This window comes from Notothenia coriiceps, unplaced genomic scaffold (genome assembly GCF_000735185.1).
Source record: "Notothenia coriiceps isolate Sejong01 unplaced genomic scaffold, NC01 NC01_scaffold00034545, whole genome shotgun sequence".
Taxonomy (NCBI): Eukaryota; Metazoa; Chordata; class Actinopteri; order Perciformes; family Nototheniidae; genus Notothenia; species Notothenia coriiceps.
Window position 1 is genome coordinate 27,574 of NW_011367246.1, and position 13,130 is coordinate 40,703.

At 42.7% G+C, this 13,130-nt stretch overlaps 2 protein-coding genes across 2 annotated transcripts in view; both read right to left on the reverse strand.

Annotated features, from left to right (window-relative positions):
* Positions 1-13,130, reverse strand: part of LOC104962286 (forkhead box protein P2-like) — an 85,118-nt gene that overhangs the window by 4,844 nt on the left and 67,144 nt on the right. Inside the window, exons 6-10 of the mRNA XM_010790716.1 lie at positions 10,610-10,747; positions 8,856-8,945; positions 7,823-7,918; positions 1,324-1,329; positions 937-994 (exon numbers count right to left, since the gene is read on the reverse strand). Of these exons, the coding sequence (XP_010789018.1) occupies positions 937-994; positions 1,324-1,329; positions 7,823-7,918; positions 8,856-8,945; positions 10,610-10,747 (388 nt within the window). The remainder of the gene's footprint in view (positions 1-936; positions 995-1,323; positions 1,330-7,822; positions 7,919-8,855; positions 8,946-10,609; positions 10,748-13,130) is intronic.
* On the reverse strand, positions 2,241-7,612 carry LOC104962280 (hyaluronidase PH-20-like). Its single transcript, XM_010790710.1, has 4 exons — positions 7,506-7,612; positions 4,182-5,137; positions 3,342-3,431; positions 2,241-2,835 (listed from the first exon to the last, which is right to left on the reverse strand). The coding sequence occupies exons 2-4, from the start codon at positions 5,115-5,117 to the stop codon at positions 2,410-2,412; spliced, it is 1,452 nt and encodes a 483-aa protein (XP_010789012.1). The 5' UTR covers positions 5,118-5,137; positions 7,506-7,612; the 3' UTR covers positions 2,241-2,409.

The following is a 13,130-nucleotide window of genomic DNA, read 5'->3' on the forward strand; positions in this document are numbered from 1 at the left end:
CAAAGGTTACATCTGATTACTTATTAACCCTCCTGTTGTCTTCGGGTCAAATCTGACCGATTTACTACTTTCATCAATCATAACTTTTTTGTTTTAGATTCGATTGCATTAAGGCTTCATGATATCCTTCACAGTAGACATTTGAACATATCAAATTGCTGATCACCACTTTCATTGAATTTTGGATGATTTAGTCAACTTCGTAACACCCATGGTGACCGCCATAAAGAAAAGGAATTAGTAACCATACACACACACACACACACACACACACACACACACACACACACACACACACACACACACACACACACACACACACACACACTCTCTCTCACACACACACAACACACACACACACACACACACACTCACACACACACACACACACACACACACACACACACACACACACACACAGAACAATTTGACACACATGTCCTACTAATGTGCCCATCCCCCCACATGGATCACACCTGGCACACGCAATACATGTTCAGTGTCTATTCTTTGTTACTGCAGTTTTTCATGTATACCAGTAGTCTGATACAATATTTAGAGTTTGAAAGGGTGTTAAATTAAATTTGGTGATCATTAATGGTTTTTGTGTTAATGTAATAGCAGGCAAAACAGGACCGGTCAAATTTGACCGCCAACACCAAAGTAAGGGGGGGAAACCGAAGACAATAGGAGGGTTAAAACATTATATTTCTATAAAAGGAATTACCTAGATTTTATAGTGTTGATGACCCTAGTTCTCATTAGATTTATTAACTCATTTCTTAATGACTTTATGGTCTTAATTGCTACTTTCAGGACTTTTTGTCATGGTCCTATGTTTTTGTATTTAAGGTTTCCTCTTTTATTTTTGAAATATATTTTTTCTTTGAGTCTGGTCTGGTTTTACTTCCTGTCTTTTTGTTTTCCTGCCTGTACCTGATTGTCTAATTGTGTTCACCTGTTGCCCCTCTGTTTCACCTCTCCTTTCCAGCGTCTGGGGTTGCGGTCGAATAGTCCAAAAATCAGCTCCTATCGTCTATCCCTATCGTCTATTCCTTGACCTCTGTGTGAAACGTCACGGGGTTAAGGAATAGTGGATAGGAGAATTCAAAAGGATTTAGGAGAAGAGACTGCGGTGCCTTGAGAATCCGACTGCACTTTCACTATCCGACGTATTTATGATGCGCCAACGGACGTCATACATGTGCATGTGTGTCTGCTGCTGTGGGGAAACCACAGTTTTCTACAGCGGACTACATGATGTATAATAAGAACGAGGGACTACTGTAAACTCATCTCGAGACTCTGCACCGTGCTCTGATGCTGTTGCTTTATGCTTTATGAACAACAGAGAAACATATTCTTCATGACCAAAATTGGAATTCAAATAAAAAATGAAAGTGAAACTTATGCTCGTCACCCTCTCCCTCCGGTCCACATTAATACAAATGATCCCAATACGTATGATTGTATGAACTATGAAAAGATCTTAAAATCAATACAAATGTATTTATTATAAACGTTAGTCCTTAACATCTATCACTGTGTATATCACCATTCAAACATCTTTTAAAAGTTGAACAAACCCCACACAGCTCAGTGAAATGTTGACTTTATTTGATCATTTCAGTAAAAACTAACGTTCATATTTCTCTTTTTGATTATAATACTGATGAACGTTCAAAACAAAGCACTTTGGCAACTTACCACATACGTTTTAAAATGCTTAATAAGCACCGTAACTTTCATGATATCATTTCTCCGTCATAATCGGTTGTTTCCGTGAACGGCCGACTGTTGTGTGACGGCACATGCTGCGGCTGCAAGGCATTGTGGGGCAGCATTTTCTCCTCTCCTTTCGGTAAGGGAGGTCCAGTGGTTCCTAAGCTAAAGGAGGCTATAAAAGAAGTTTGAAACCTCCTTTCCTATCATAGAGAATTTGAACGGCACTTATCATGGCTGCCACTGAGGGACTTCCGGGTCATTTCACTCCGTTAGGAAGGTTCCTAAGCTAAATGGACTATTCGACTTCAGCCCCCGTCTCCCCGGTGTTTCAACCTTGACCTCGGGACCACAAGGAGGAATCAAGCCTTTAAAACATTTTCAAATAGTTTTTATGCAAATGATGTGCAAATATAAACCCTTAATAATAATTATTATCATGGTAAATCTGAAATCAGTAAGAGTTTTTCTCACATGCATCTCTCACCAAAAAATTGTTCGAATGAGTCTGAGAGATGTGTTGGTCAATGATACATTTCTTTAATGCACAGTAACATTTCCCAATTTGGGATCAATAAAGCACTCTCTTATCTTAACAAGATTTAAACAACATGCTGAAAAAACTTAAAATTGTCCTTTACTGCCTGCAGCCTCTCATCCTGTATCTCAGGTTTGTGTGTTTTTAACTTAAATCCACGTGACGACACACTTCAAACAGAGCAGTATCGTAACCAGCAGAAAGGGGCGGGGCTTATCTGCTCCTCTGTTCCTCGTGGTCACTGCGGACCGTTGCGGTTGGATGGCGTTAAACGTGGACACAAAGCGACACGGAGCCTCGCTGAAACACATGCAGTCGAAGCTTGCATTGAATGTTTTAACGTCGTCCAATGAGAAGCCTCCGCTCACCGTCAGCGGCCCCCCACGGTGCTTTCGATGGATCCGATATCTCCGCGGGTCGAGGTGCAGGAAGACGTCTTCGTCCCATCGTTTCCTCACGCAGCGACCGCGACTCTGACACAGCAAGTCGCTGCAGAGACGCGTCGCCGTGGTGACGTTCAGGATGTACGGGTTCATCACCTTCTGCAGGTGGAGGCGGGCGTCCAAGCACGAGTCCTGGAGGATTGTGGGATATTCAGTCAGTTCAGTGAGACAATGCACGCTTTAAATGTTAATTATCATCATCATCATTTATTCACAATTTAAATAAAGTTGTGGGATCAGCTGTGAGTTCTTTACTGGTGTCAAAAAGAAGCATAGAAGAATAGTTAACTGAGCAGTTTGTAAGGATTTGCTACAGTGAACGATAACATTGCTAGCTAGTAAGTGAGCTAGTGAGCTACTGTAGCAGCAGCAGTCTCCACTTCCTGCTAGGGCACAACATCTATGTGCTATTTTAGACAACACTATAGAAGAAATCCACACCATAGTGTTCAAAGTGAATGACATGGCAGGTTACTCAGGAGAGGTTGAGAATTGAGACAGCCTTCAGCCTCATCACTCCCTACAGATATATGTACAAAGAATAGCTTAGCTGCTAAGCTGCTATTAAACTGCTGGTAAAACCGATGCAAATACAAGAATAAGTTCCCAAAAACCCACAGCTAGATGCCACTTCTCACCTCTGATTCGGTGACGTTCATGTCTCCCCAGGAAACGATGCCAGCGGCACCGAGAGCAGCCGCTTCTCCTATCGTGTTCACCAGATCGAGCTGCAAGTAAAACCAAAAATCAAAGAAGAGCAGGAAATATTCCTCCATACAAACAGCAAAAGTTACCAACAGGAAAAGTGCAAACCCTTAAAGAGCGATAATCATTTTATTTATTTAGGATACTCATTATTTCCTCAGAAAAACTACTTCTAATAGAATATTGGCTTTCTTTTTAGATAACAGTTGATCGTAGTCTTTTCGAAGAGAGTTTCTACAAACTCCTACATTTTAACATTTGTTTGTGGAATTTGTACTTTTGGTTGGATGCAGTTTAATATACTTCAAACAATTAATAAGGACAGAAGACAACTGCCCACCAATCAGAGACCAGCATTTAACATTCATACGTACATATGTATAACATTCAACAAGGCCTCGTGCAGGAAGATGTCAATTAAGACAATAAAAACCCCTTGAATGACATTTATCTCCTGAATGGAAATACATGCTGCGCTTAGATGCTTTTTGATTTCCTGTTACACCTATTCTGACGCTCAGGAGATACATTTTTTTTACTATAAAATGATTTAATAGTACGTCATTTTCACTACTGCTGAAGTTCATCTTCACTGGTAGCATCTCCTTGATTGCACTCAGCGCAACCTGACTTTGTAATGGTACATAGTGTTTAAGGGGTATTTAAGTACATCTGGAGTTACTTGCTCTCTTTTTTATAACGTAAATGATGAGAATATATCAGAGACATTGTGTGTCTAAAGGTCTAAATGTTCGACCCCAGGTGTGTCTGACCTCTGACATGTAGTCGTCGATGCTGTCTTTGTACACGGGTCGTATGTAGGCGTAGACGGGGATGGAGTAGGAGCTGTTGGGTAGCATTGAGACCCTCATGGCCTCCTGGATTCGATGCCGGACGAACCTTCGTGCCTGCTGGGAGTCTCTGAGCACCAGCTCCAGGTAAATGGAGGGAAAAAGCGCTGTGGACTCTTTCCAAAGCCACAGCAGCTCGTCGTTCCGGTCCTTCTCGATGTTCGGACACTCTCCGGTGAAGCCCTCCATGTCCTTGTTGTAGTCGTAGTTGTAGCAGTCGGGGTACAGATAATAACCCCAGAGTCTGTGGGGTCTCAGCCTCTTCCCGATGCGAATAGATCGGATAAAGTACTTCCTGGCTCCGCGTTCGAACACGATCTTCGCCCGGTCTTCCGCTTCATCTTCGGACAACGATGCGTTCTTCTTCTGCACCGTCTCGATGGAGATCTGCCGGTAGATGTCCTTGCTGCCCCAGTTTCTGACCCACTGAGGCCTCCATTCTTCAAAGTCCAGCACAGCGAGGCCCGGGTGATCGTACGGGATGTAGTACTCGATGTCGTCTTCGGCTAGTTCGTGATGCTCTTGCAGATCGATGAGCTGCGGTAGACCTTCGTCGTACATCTCGCCCGTGTCTTCGTCCACGTAGGGGAAAAGGCCGAATCGATCGGTGTAGAAGATGGACAGGTTTTGGTTGGTGGCCGTCTTCAGGGTGCTGCTGACGGAGTGGAAGTGCGAGAGGTCGAGCGGCATCCCGAAGCGAAGATCGCAGAGTTCTGTCGGAGCGTTCCACATGAAGAGGAAGGGGTGATCGGGGCGGATCGGAGGGTCTGTCCGCGGTGAGGATTGGACGGAGCAAAGCAGCGCCAACAAGGGGACGAAGACGGAGAAGAAAGGTTTGTAATACTGTAGTTGGTTCATGTTGAAAACGGTTTTCTGATCTGTGGGGAGAAGAAGCAGAAACGCAGGTCAGAAGAAAGATACGAGGTCGGATTGAGTTCCTGGAGCTTTCCAATTCATCTGGTTTTGCTTGGAAGTTTTACGTTTTGGTCACAGTTGTAAGTCAGTAAAAAGGTATCATCAGCTAAATGTACCTACAGTTTCTAATCTCATCATTCTGCAGAAAATGGCCTCCTTGTGTGATTTATGGTTATATATTTGACATAATCACATTGTCAAGAAGCATTTTACTGATGTAGATGATGATTAGGACTTTCTTGCTTTACTTTGTGCCATAAGTTTAATATGTGTACCTTTTTTACTTCGAAACAGTTAGTCCACTAGTTTAATCTTCAGAGATGCATTATGAACAGTGTTGGGCAAGTTACTTTTAAAAAGTAACTAGTAATAGTTATAGTTACTGCTCTCAAAAAAGTAACTAGTTACTTTATTAGTTACTAAATTACAAAAGTAACTAGTAACAAGTTACTAAAAATAATAACAATAAAAATACAAGTTTTTGTGTTGTTTTTTGCTGACTAGTTCTCTGAAGGCATGCAACAGACTCGACCGTTGCGATGGGCAGCATGTCCTCAACAACATACCTGGCAATCAATCTGTTTAGTTGACTCTGGGTGACAGGTGGCGATTTAAAAAAATCGTTTTTTGGCTGTTTAGATGGTATTGCTCCAACTGCCGGTGGTTGAGACGGTGGGGTCTTTGGCGACTAGTTGTATAGCCCCATGTACATTACTTAGGTGCTTCAGGAGATTGGTGTTTTTCGATGTGGACAATGCTTTCTGTCCTGCACACAGTTTACATTTTACCGTAATATTTTTTGCGTCCTTTATCCCCACAAATTGAAAATAGTGGTTATATTTCCAAGTTGCAAATGCGCTGCTGCTCTCGCTGATACTTGCATCTGCCATTATGTGTGCTGGTGGTGAGCGTTGCCGTGTGTGTGTGTGTGTGTTAGCATTAGCAAGTGTTCGTGTGTGTGTATTTTCCCCATAAGGCAAGACCCGCCCAACTCTGTCTCTGATTGGCTTACCCTGAAATGCTAAATCACAGTAACTATAACGGCGTTACTTAATGGGAATAGGTAACTAGTAACGCTATTAGTTACCGCAAAAAGTACTAACGCGTTACTTTGTAAAGCGTTAGTCCCAACACTGATGATGAAGAAGAGCTGGATCAAGATAAGTCCAGACTGAAGCATCTTAACAACTTTCAAACGAATGGTCATGAAAATGTGGAGCAAGTCCCTCTTCTGATAATAATCATCCCTTGATTCAAGCGCCATCATCATGTCGAGAAAATATAACCAAAATGACCAAAAGCGACACTCAAACACTCCTAAGCTGTACAGTGTATTGGATGCTAATTAGCTAATATTAGCATGCTAACTCACAACTAAGATAATAAACATGGCAAACATTATATCTGTCAAACTTTAACATGTTGTCATTGTGAACAACCATAATTATCCTTTGACTTAAACAGTTGCGTATCTATATCTTGTTTCAACATTAGATGAGAAACATATTGAAAGAGGTTAAATCGGTGACTTTTTCAGATTTGCAGGATTTAGCTTTGAGGCTAACTATGAAGACAGCTCACCTGTTCTACAGCTCACCTGGCTCAACAACAGGAAACGGAGTAATTATCAGATGAAGCAAAAAAAAAAGCAGGAATCTTTAAAATGACTGTCTCTGTTGGATGTATTTTCTTTCAAATGTATATTTAAATGTTGCATTCCGACCTCACTAGAGCAGGTAGAAGGTGTTGCCGTTTAAAAAAAAAAATCACAAATATACCTGATCTTCAGATTGACACGAGAAAAAGTGAATCCCACATGTTTTTGTTTTTTTTAAATTAAAAGAAGAAAAAGTGTATTTTTACTCACATTTATTCTACAGCTTTATTTACATTTAATTCTGGGCGTTTCTCTATATACCCATATTTCATTTACATTATTTACTAAATGTATCTGTAGCATCTGTAACTAATTGCTGTCTTAGATTTGAAAAACAACAACAACTGAATCTGCTGAGCTTTCATACTTCATACCACAGTCAGCTTTTTATCTTCAGGATATTAAAATGTCACATAAACCTTCCCTGCAGTCGCACATGTGGTGCCGTTTCCTCATGTGTTTGCCAAGATGGGAGTTCTTCCAGAGGCTTTTGATTATGCTTTTATTTATTAACCTGTTTATATGAGACACAGCCTTCCTCACAGTAGTACAAAAAGAATCATAATAAATCATGGTGTCCCTGTCTCTGGGATACAAACATGTGAGCAGGATTAAAGTCTGACAATATTCTGATTAAGTTAACTAATGCAAAAGTAACGAAACTCCGTACTCACAACGTCACGACGATGAAAATCAAATGTTATCTGCTGTTCTCTTGATGGAGTAACTTTGGGTAAAAAGGTGGATGAGAAAGCTGCACCTTCATAACAACAACAACAGGTGTTTTGCATCAGTGACTGATCACACACACACACACACACACACACACACACACACACACACACACACACACACACACACACACACACACACACACACACACACACACACACACACACACACACACACACACACACACACACACACACACACACACACACACACACACACACACACACACACACACACACACAAATATATTTGCACCCACATGCACAACGCCTGCCCCCGCTCCACCCTCTCTCTGCTCCCCTCGCTGCCTCACAGAGTTGTTTATCGCTGGGCCAGGCAGGCAATTGCGTAAGCCCTGTGCAAAACAACAATAAAAACAACAACAGAATGAAAAACATCGAACTCAGTGACCGTGGCAAAACAAGTCAGAGGGAGTGGATTTTAGGAAGAGACAAAACATCTGAATGGGGTAAACTCAGGTTATAATTGCATTTATTACATTTGAGGGATGATATAGTCTTTTTAGTGTGTGATGTCACAACATGTTATTTATCTACATGTGTATGTGCACGCAGCCTGTCATGTTGGTATGGAGGTGGACCTGCAGGAGCGTGGAGGTGGAGGGGGAAACTTGTGATGCGCTCACTGGAAAAACAGGCTGCATAATGGAGTGATGGAAGAAGGCAGTTTGTCCGCCCAACCTGCCTCAAGAGAAATAAGGAAGCAATTTCTATTCCATATTTGATGGCGGGGGCCCCCCTGAAAAACTCTATTCAGAAATCCAAACAGAAACAAAGCCGCCGGGAGGTCAGCGGCGGCTTCCTGTAGGGTCGGCATAATGGGCTGCGCAACACATCCAAGAGAGGGAGAGTATGTGATGCCTGTTCTCTGACCAATTTGACTGCTTCCACGCGTACGGTGATGTGGCCCTGACACTTCTACGGCTACACAAATGTTGCTAAAGCTGTCATGCTCATCTCTTCTTCTCTGACGGCCAAAAAGGACAAGACCGAGACACGTCTGTCTACCGGCTGGCTGTCACGGTGATTTATGAGCACTGTGTGGTGTTTGTACGCCCACAGGAACAAGCTCGTTAACAAGTTGGACATCTGAAGTCATCTGAAGTGATTAGAATAGAAAGGAAAATGTGGGCTTTGTGTCGAGAATGAATTAAGAGAATATGCTTTAAACAAGTATTTATGATCACATGTTTCCATGTTTCTAATATCTACGGACATTTACCGTGTAGAAGAATCATGGGTGTCGGTGAGTGTGAGAGTTTTTGCACCCACCTCTTTAGCCTGCTTGCCGGGGTGCTGCTGCTGGAGGAGCTGCAGGTGAAGCTGCTCCTGCTGTTTCTTATAAAACTCCTGCAGGTGTTGCTGTACACAGGGAGAGAAAGAAGAGGCAGATTGAGTAAACACAGTCTTATTTTCTAATATATATGAAACGTATTTATAGTTCATGATATTTATTTGTTCCCTTTATGATGATATCAGTCAGACTTGGCATTTAGAGGATGTATAAATAACTTATTTGCAAAACAAGTCAAAGCCTACAATAATTGAGATATTGTCTCTTAAGCAACTGTTGCAAATTATAAACAACATGTTCAAGTGCTTTTGGCATTTGTATCCTCGCTGTGTTGCGCTGTGCTCTCCATATGGACTTTTAATGGTCCCACAGTGCTGTTGGGGGCAACAATTCATCATATTAACTATGCATTCGGCTGCCAAGAGTGCACTGGCGTCCTTTGGAGTGGCTGGAATAAACGGAATAAAGCCTCTAAGGAACAGGTCTGAACTGATTCCACACACACACACACACACACACACACACACACACACACACACACACACACACACACACACACACACACACACACACACACACACACACACACACACACACACAGTGATTTCTGTTTTCTTTCTTGTTATTGGCCGGTAAGAGAAGTCCATAAAGCGGACCAGTTGCGCAGTTTTCTGCTAACAGCCATATAAATATCAGCATGTCTTGTACTGTAACACTTGCTGTAAATCAACAATATAACTTGCCTTAGCTGACTGACGAGAGGTTTTGACCCTGTGATTGTTGTTGAGTTGGTATAATAGCTGCTTTATGTTCTGTATGAAACACAATTTGCTGTGGAAAAGGCGTTGCACAGAAACCAACTCTAGTTCCCGAGCGCTCCTAATGAAGAGCAATAAGCAGAATGACTGACGTTCTTAATTAAACTATCCTCTCTGCCTTAATCAAATCTACGAATGACAGCTGCATTTCAACTCTGACACCAGACTGTGCTTCAAAATATTACATCATCCATCACCTATCATTCAGCCGTGCCCTACTCCACACACCGGCCCCTGATGAATGCTTGTCAGGGAATTGAACCGGCGACACACTGGAGATGGTTAATTAGAGGTGACAAGAACAAGTACGTCAAATTCCTCTTGGTAAGCGTGTCAAGGACACAGGGCTGCGGTGAGCTGTGGCTGTGAGGATTTCAGAGCAGGTGGGTGACTCAGCAGTGTAGGTAGGAAAGTACTATATGCAGGGTATCAACATGTTGACTTCTCAAGGACTTCCCAGGCCCATTTACCTACAATCCAAGGAGCCAACGTGCGATAGCTTGAAACACAGATTGAACTTAGCATATTTAATAATGTTAAAAAATATAAAAGAATGACTTCTATTCATGCACAAATGATATGAAGTCAAGATGCTGGTCTATGAATGTCTATTTCCCCCACAATACACATATAGTATACATCATATACTTTAAGGGTGACCACATTTTGTGCATGTGCATAGTTGTACTGCTGTCTTTAAGGTCAGAGTAAGAGAATATATGCTTCTAGGTGTCTGTTTGTGTGCATCTACAGCCTGCCTCCGATGGGACACGGCTGGTGTGCGTGTGTCTGCATGCGACAAGAGTGTTTGTCCCTAAATATTTATCTACGGGTGTGTGTGTGTGTGTGTGTGTGTGTGTGTGTGTGTGTGTGTGTGTGTGTGTGTGTGCATGGAGGTGAAAGAGTGTGTGTACCTGCTGCAGCATGACGGCCTGCTGCTGTTGGAGCAGGGCCTGGAGCTGCTGGGGGGAGAGCACCTGCTGCTGGAGGATCTGCTGCATCTGTTGCGGCGTGATCACCTGGGGACTCATCATGGCCACTGACACTGGAACCTGGACGTTGGAGAAGAGAGAAAATGGGTGGAAAAGAGAGGTGAGATGGATAGAGGGGAGAAAGATGGAGAAACAGAGCGTTAGGGACGTGCATGGATCTTCTGGGAGGTTGTAATTGGTGATGGGGAGGTAGGTAAAGAGGCTGAAGGACACATGGGTGCCGTGCCTTTGTTTTCGCTCTGCCTCCACCCCCACAGGGAAAAGTAGGAGATTTAAAATAGACCTTAATTAGCAGGACCCTTGAACTCCCCCGCTTTAGCATGCCTATCAGTGCTGCTAATGTGAAACAGCGTGAAAAATGCACTGCTGTACAGTTGATTGGAACTATACTGATGAAGTGGACACAGCAGCAAGATGAGGGGGGGGGGGTGTGTGTTAGGGGTGACCCCCGAACAATATCGTATTTTTATATTCTGCTTACATAGAAGAGTATTGACAACACACCTCCTGCGGTAAATCGTTTTTTTTTCTGCAAACATGCTGTTTTTGAAAAATCAATATCATTTTTGGGAGAGAATCATTCAACTATGGGTTGTCGAACTAAGCTAGAAGAACTTCACCAAACCAAACAAAGACACATATTGTGTATTTTTACCAAGTGCTTCTGAGGCGGCAGTGCAAACGACCTCTTAGGCAACAGATCTATCAACAAAGGGTACGTTTCTTTTCCATCTATGATTGTGTTCACACATCCTTACGGAGGAGTGTGTGCTAACAGTTATATTGGGGTTTAAGCTCCTTATGGTTACTTAAAGAATGGACACCATCAAAACGCTGTCACTGTCATTTTATTGAATTGTCAGTGGAAAATAAAATCAACGAGACTGAATGATTCTTCACCAGTTGATTCTCCTTGACCAAATAATACCTCCATTCTGATTAAAGCGACTCAAATCCCGTCGTCCTTCCCTGCATGACCTTTAAAATGTAATGAACTCTTTATAGCACAACAATTGACTAATGGTATGATTTTTTTAGGTTGGTATGCTGCGTCTTGTCATGAAAGATTCTTGAATGACAAGCTTTATAACACAATTAAAACATCAACATGTAGCAACACTTTCACTGACGCTAATTGCGACAGTGTGGAGGCGCCATGACAGTAGCTAGCCTATATGGTGTGTCAAGGGGCCAATAAGACATCCCTGTCCTCATCGCCAGCTAATCAAGCCGCCTTGATTACTTTCCATGCATGTCTCCCCTCCCTTCCTCTCCCCCTTTCTCTCTCTGTCAGGCCTTGACACGTCCTTGTTTAGCTCTCCTCTCCTCGACGCCCACCCCCCACCCCAGGTTCTCCCCCCCTCTTTGATTAGCCGAGACATTTGCATGGTCACTACACATTTTTCATTTTAGAAGTCATTATGCATTAGTGGCTCCTGATCGCCCGCCTTGACTAATCCTGATGAACTGAAAATCACAGCTGAAGGTCAACTTCCAGCCGGCCCCGCTGCACATTCATATTCATATTCAAACAAATCCTGCCTCCATTGTTCATTAGGGTCTTAGAGAGAAGGGACTCCATCTAAGGTGGAGGAGGAGGAGGAGGAGGATGTTGTGGTACATCTCTTTTCTTCCTCCATGCAAGAGTGCCAAAGGAAAATGCATTCACAATAAGCGAGGCGCTGAACAAAAGCCGTCAAAAAGTTGCAAATTAACCAGTCCGTGTGTAATTATGCAAATGCACTGCTTACACCTTCAATGTTATTAACCCTTAAAGGTACATTTGCTAGGTAAGTAATTACCCCGCAGTCACTCCTGGTTTTGTGTTGGATGCTGTGACAATGGGACGAGTGCAGCTGAGGAACAACATGAGTGATGCACTCATTAAGACTATTAATTGGATGCTAGCACAAAGATGTTTTGGTTCACAAAAGGGATGCGGGCGCAGACGAGCAGGATTAAACACAAATGTATGCGCATGCATATATAAAGTGGAATTAAATATAAACTCCACTTTAAGATGTGTCTTCATTGTGCGAGTGGTGAAACACAAGCATTCAAAGTCCTGTAAATGAATAATGCAGGATCTCAGCAAGAATGAGTAAAACCAAACAACGAACAGCTGGAGAAACAGCAAACAACTAGGTTATGAAATGGGGAAGTTCCTTTTTACACTTTCAATTTCATAATGGCCGATAATCTTCTTCAATTCACCAGAGCTCCAAACAAAACGAGGGGAAGGAAGAGGCAGGAAAGGCAGGAAGAAGAAAGAAAGGAAGGGGAGAAAAGGCGCTGGCCCACGTCCATTGTGAAGTGCAGCACAATGCTAATTCCAGCATTTAACTGCATGCTTTTCTGCTTGACGTATCAGAGGCTCTGAGATGAAAGCAGATAAGTAATTGCTCTTCTGCTTCTTATTCTTCACTGACAACCCATACATTTA

Bases quoted from the DNA above. Each gene is read 5' to 3' on its own strand.
- LOC104962280 (XM_010790710.1), bottom strand. From the start codon at position 5,117: ATGAACCAACTACAGTATTACAAACCTTTCTTCTCCGTCTTCGTCCCC. The intron at 3,432-4,181 runs GTCAGACACACC...TTTTACTTGCAG, and splicing joins TCGACGACTACATGTCAGAG to CTCGATCTGGTGAACACGAT. The intron at 2,836-3,341 runs GTGAGAAGTGGC...ACAATCCTCCAG, and splicing joins TGAACGTCACCGAATCAGAG to GACTCGTGCTTGGACGCCCG.